General features: G+C 30.6%; 1 protein-coding gene across 1 annotated transcript; it reads right to left on the bottom strand.

Moving 5' to 3' along the window:
- Positions 1–1,954: 1,954 nt before the first annotated feature.
- Positions 1,955–3,060, bottom strand: LOC126772882 (probable salivary secreted peptide). The gene is made up of 2 exons (XM_050493488.1): positions 2,806–3,060; positions 1,955–2,132 (listed from the first exon to the last, which is right to left on the bottom strand). The coding sequence occupies exons 1-2, from the start codon at positions 2,992–2,994 to the stop codon at positions 1,983–1,985; spliced, it is 339 nt and encodes a 112-aa protein (XP_050349445.1). The 5' UTR covers positions 2,995–3,060; the 3' UTR covers positions 1,955–1,982.
- Positions 3,061–5,485: the final 2,425 nt, after the last annotated feature.

Genomic DNA, 5,485 nt, shown 5'->3' on the forward strand with positions numbered 1-5,485 from the left:
GAATTATATTCATTAACAAAATAATAACAAAAAATAACTTTTCTATGCAATATTAACATGTATATCACAAATTTTACTAATTCCGATTGTACGAAGTCATTGCGAGTAGTTAGTATAAATTAAACGAAATAGCAGTGAAAATATACGCACGAATATATAAAACTACACTAAACTATATTCTAGTAATCCGTGTTATTCGTGGTGTGCATTACGGAGTCATGTCCATGTTTTATTTATTCGTCTGCGTCTGGGAAAGCCGGCATTAGTGCCGAATTTTCACCCATACACAGTAGTGGCTTCATAAGGATTATTTGCTTTTCCATTTTATAAATATGATACGAGAACAAAGCTTATATTACTTTATTTAAGAGATTTATATAATATTAATTTTCAATGAAAAATTCAAGTGCATTAAGAATGCAGACAATGCATGCAATGTGTGTTACGAATGTATTTATGGAATTTTTTCATTAATTAATTGCATATGAAATAAAATCCTAGCTAATTAGTCGGACCTGGCTACGACAATTTGGTTTTTATGACATATTTCATATCCAACATCGTTTAAATTTCATGCTATTCTGCTCGTAAAAATCCACATCAAGCATGCATTAATTATACAATTATGGTAATGGTGGTATCGGTTACATAAAAGTAATATCAAACGGCGAATTAATTACACCATCAATTAGCATAATAAATTGGATACGTGAAGTAACCACCAACGGAGTCAAATTAAATTAGTAGTATTAAGGTAATTCGATGAAATTGAAATAAGCGCTTGCTTTTTGATCCCTGGATAAATTGTAAAAGGCGAATGGCGCCCTGCTGGACGGTACACAGATTTATGTTACAAGATGGGGCTGCTAAGTACTTTTGTATTTTAACGAAAATTCAGTTGTCGTGCCAGGTAAAATGTATTGGATGTATACAAATATTATGAACTATCCTTCTTGTAATGTGACATATTCCTTTACATTATATTGCTATGTTTCATTATAAAGGCTAAACAAGCCAACACGAGTACAGACGGAAGGAAACGAAATAATTAACCATGATTGACTTTGCACGGGTAAAGGTATAAAATTAAATTGTATATAAGTCGTAACACAATTAACACATTCGCGATGTATATTATCCACTTTTTATTTTACAATCCACGTTTAGTATCATATATTTTTTATTTTGGCCGATGTTTCGTCAGAATTGCCTATAAATAAACCTATTATGGGTTTATTATTCGTGATATAATTTTAAGGAATGGTCAAGCGTGCACACTATAATTTACCACATTCGGTAGTTATATATTCGTGTTCGCCATCTCCGGGGTGCCCTGGCCACGGGCTAAACTAATTAGGCCCCCTGCTCTGTCAATGTTGTGCACGCGGCTCGGTTTAATGCGTGTGTCTCCATTAGCCGCCCTCAGTTTAAACACCCTGTGTACACTGACACTGACAATTCGCTAAAATTGATTTGTGCTTGAGGGGTTTCGGCAATGATGTCTATTTACAGACTAATGTTCTGTTTAGTTTTCGCGGCTAACAAAATATGGTAGGTATTAGTCTTTTCTTTGTGTTTTTTTTTATTTTGTATTAAATTCTTTCTTTACAGACTTGTGCCCGGGTCTTGTACAGTTTCGTTTTTGTATTACATATACATCTCCGTTACTTCTCTTATAATATACTTTTTACTGTAAGATATATAAAATATAGACGATATTAGATAGATAGTTAATGTTTAAGATTAAAAAATTAAAAAAAAACCATAATGCTTTATTATTAGCAATATTTCATAAGGAACATAAGTCATTAAAATAATTTTAATATTTTTCGTATATTTTTATTTTTTACGCCATACAATAAAAATATCTCATGTTATAAGACGAAGATAACACTGGACAATTTTCTTGTTTATATTTTAAAATCTTATAAGATTATCACACATTAAATACCGATAGTATCAAAAAATATATTTATTTTAAATTAGCTATTATTACTGAATATCAGTATTAGATAGTTGAGACCTTCTCCTCTCGCGCTCTTTAAGTGTAATGTGACGTGTGTTGAACCCACGCCGCCGGCGGTGACCGTCACTTCCGCCTCTGACCGAGAGAGGTCACGGGCAATGATGCCCTGGAATGACACAATTAGTTAAGACATTTGTCTATTTAAAACCATTAACCATTTTTGAACACCGATGAAAGTAAGATTATATTTTTTATCTGTATTGTAATCGGTAGATGAACATTCAGTAAAATTATTAAATCTGACTTTCCTCATCGTGTCAGAAACTGGCTTAAAATACACTCTAAAATGTTGATGCTGTTTGTACGCGATTTCTTAAAAAAGTTATTATAATTTGAACGTAAAATTGTTACGAACATTTTAAGCCCAGCAGGGTTGAGATGATAAGAAACAGATTGTAACATTTTTAAATCAAATTAGTTTAGTTTATCATACGTATTTATAATTTAAAATTAAAACTGTTTATATAAAGTAAGAATATTATGACAAGTTTTATATTGTATCTAACCCGTTATATAGTAGTAAAATTTTGCAAAAGAGTTTTAAAATAATCAATAATAATAAAGTAACCAATTGAGTTAAAATTTGTTAAGCACTTTTGGTGCAGGTGACACTGCGATCTAGTAAGTTTTACAAAATACATATAAAAAGGAGGTAACATTAAAAAAAAACAGTTTCTTTTTTTATACATACACATATTGTACTGCATTTATATTTATAATATATACTTAAAAAACATAAAAAAAATATTAATTTCAACATTAAAAAAAACGCTTATTACCTTTATAATTCTTTGTTTTGTATCCGTATAAGTGTAATCCTTCTCTCGCTTTATTAATGGAATATTCTTATAAACGACTTTTTCCGTCGATACTAACAAATTGTTGATTCTTGAACCGAGAACGAGGTCTTTAGATATCACTGAATGTGCAAATAACACTAACAATATCACTAATGTAATTTGCTTCATTTTGTCGTCTTTGTGTCGAAAAATGTGTCATTTTACGTCAAGAAGACGATTAGAACTGAGTCGTTTATCGTGTATTCAAGGAAAACAAATGCAAAACATATTTAACCTTGACTCCTATTTATATTGTTAATGAGACGATGAATAAATATTGACGAGGTTATCATATTGTTTCGTGATATTTAAATATTAATATAATTGTATTCAATTAATGTAACCAATGGTTTCTGTTGGTTTCTTTCGGTAGATATTCCGAACCGGTAGTAGCTTTAGTTTTAATCAATACTGTTTCCGCGTTATACCCGCTTTTAAGGGGGAACAGGTGTTAAGTTTAGAAAAGTAGCCTGTCTTTTCTTGGGGTTCAGCTTGCTTACTTTAACTGTGAAAGTAGGTATACAGACAACGTCAAAGGCATAAATCTTTATTTAATATAGAACACTTACTTATTGATTGTCATAAATCTACCACCGCTTTGGAAAACACACTTTAGACCTGAGAAGAACCGGTAAAAGAAACTCAGCGAAAGTTAGAAAACAGAGACAAAGAGAAGAAGACAGAGACAGTTACTTTCGCATTGAGAATATAAGTATGTATACAGATGACAATTTAGAACTGACTTAAAAAATATATTACAATTTTTAGACTTTTCTATCTTAGACGTTAGTCTACGAAATAAAAGTTAGGTACTAATACTTCATAAGCTGTCATAGTAGATCCGTTATGATTATTTATTAACTAAGTTTAATCATATTACTTATATAATAAATAAACGTGACATTATTATACAATAAAAAATAATTGTTAAATAAAAATCCTTGTAAAATATTCTTAGCTTTTATAAATATTTTATGAAAATCCATTTAAATGTTTTATAGAATGTCAACAACGTAATGTCTTAGATCCATGCAGCATTATTAATGCAGTGCCGCTGGCGACAGACGGTCAGTTCATGGCTCAAGCTACCAGAGCCGTAGTAGATGGATCGTCTTCGTAAAACCCTCGTTTATTATTTACGGTTATTTGAATGAAAACGTTTTGCATAAATACAAGGTCATTGTACTCTTATATAGTTATATATTTATGTTTTACACATTAATAGAAAATAATGTTTCTATCTGAAATCGTATGATATTGAAATAATTGTTGTAAATTTTTAATGAATTCAAAATAATAGTTAAGCTCAAAAAGGTAGTTGTTAAGATATGTTATGGCTTAGCAATTTCAATTGATGTTTTTTTTTTTAATTTTATTTTTTGTTGAAATATTATAATATTATTATGTTATAATAAGTTTCATGGGAGCTTTTTATTATTAATCAAATTAAAAATGTCTCACAAGATAAAAAAAAACTTTAATAAAAGCCTGTTTGCTACTTTTGTTTTATAAATCTGATTAGCAGCAAAATATCTGATGAGCGGGTGGTACCCACACAGACGGTAAATAAATAAATTTTATTTTGTTTTATTATTTATTTTATTATTTTTACGTAATCCTCGTCTAATTACCTCTACAGGTGACGGAAGAGCTGGTTCATTTTTTGCACAGAGGATTGGAATTGCGATTCAAATGGGGTCCGAATGCTACTAGCATTCTTGCCTCCATTCCACGCAGTCATTATTTGTACAGTAGTTATTATAATATAATTATTAATATTTAAATATTATTATTATATAGGTTTCATAAGTAACTGGTATATATTTTGTGATAGGCCAAAGAAATGTTTTGAAAGAAATTAATTGAAACATCAAAGGAAAAAATATTTTTTTTTTTTTATAGAATAGGAAGGCGGACGAGCATATGGGCCACCTGATGGTAAGTGGTCACCAACGCTCTTAGACATTAGCATTGTAAGAAATGTCAACCATCGCTTACATATCCAATGCGCCACCAACCTTGGGAACTAAGATTTTATGTCCCTTGTGCCTGTAATTACACTGGCTCACTCACCCTTCAAACCGGAACACAACAATATCAAGTATTGCTGTTTTGCGGTAGAATATCTGATGAGTGGGTGGTACCTACCCAGACGAGCTTGCACAAAGCCCTACCACCAGTAAATACATTAGTCTTTTGAGCTATTTAAGCTCAACGGTACATGTTACTTAGCAACATGAAAGTCGTGGGTTCGGTCATACCCCTTATATTATTGCCGTACTCACACATAACACAAGCTTAACATTTAATTAGAGAAATATAGAGGAAATATATTATGTAAATCTTTAGTAATAATACATGAGCCGGCACTGATAATGATCTTAATACCATATCAAATTTTATATTTAATATTCTATGAATATAAGTAATAATCAAGATCTCAAGATAGTCTCGTGGAAAAATAATTAAAAAACATCATAATTACAAGCAAACTAAGCTGATAGTTACAAATGACATTATATATTTCATTTCATCGCACCTTCCTTCAGTGGTTTGACATTTAATAAGTGTTATTGTGCGTAATAAACATTTGCAAATGTCGCTAATAAGCACCGTCATT

Source organism: Nymphalis io, chromosome 13 (assembly GCF_905147045.1).
Source record: "Nymphalis io chromosome 13, ilAglIoxx1.1, whole genome shotgun sequence".
Taxonomy (NCBI): Eukaryota; Metazoa; Arthropoda; class Insecta; order Lepidoptera; family Nymphalidae; genus Nymphalis; species Nymphalis io.

Bases quoted from the DNA above. Each gene is read 5' to 3' on its own strand.
- LOC126772882 (XM_050493488.1), bottom strand. From the start codon at position 2,994: ATGAAGCAAATTACATTAGTGATATTGTTAGTGTTATTTGCACATTCA. The intron at 2,133-2,805 runs GTAATAAGCGTT...GTGTCATTCCAG, and splicing joins CAAAACAAAGAATTATAAAG to GGCATCATTGCCCGTGACCT.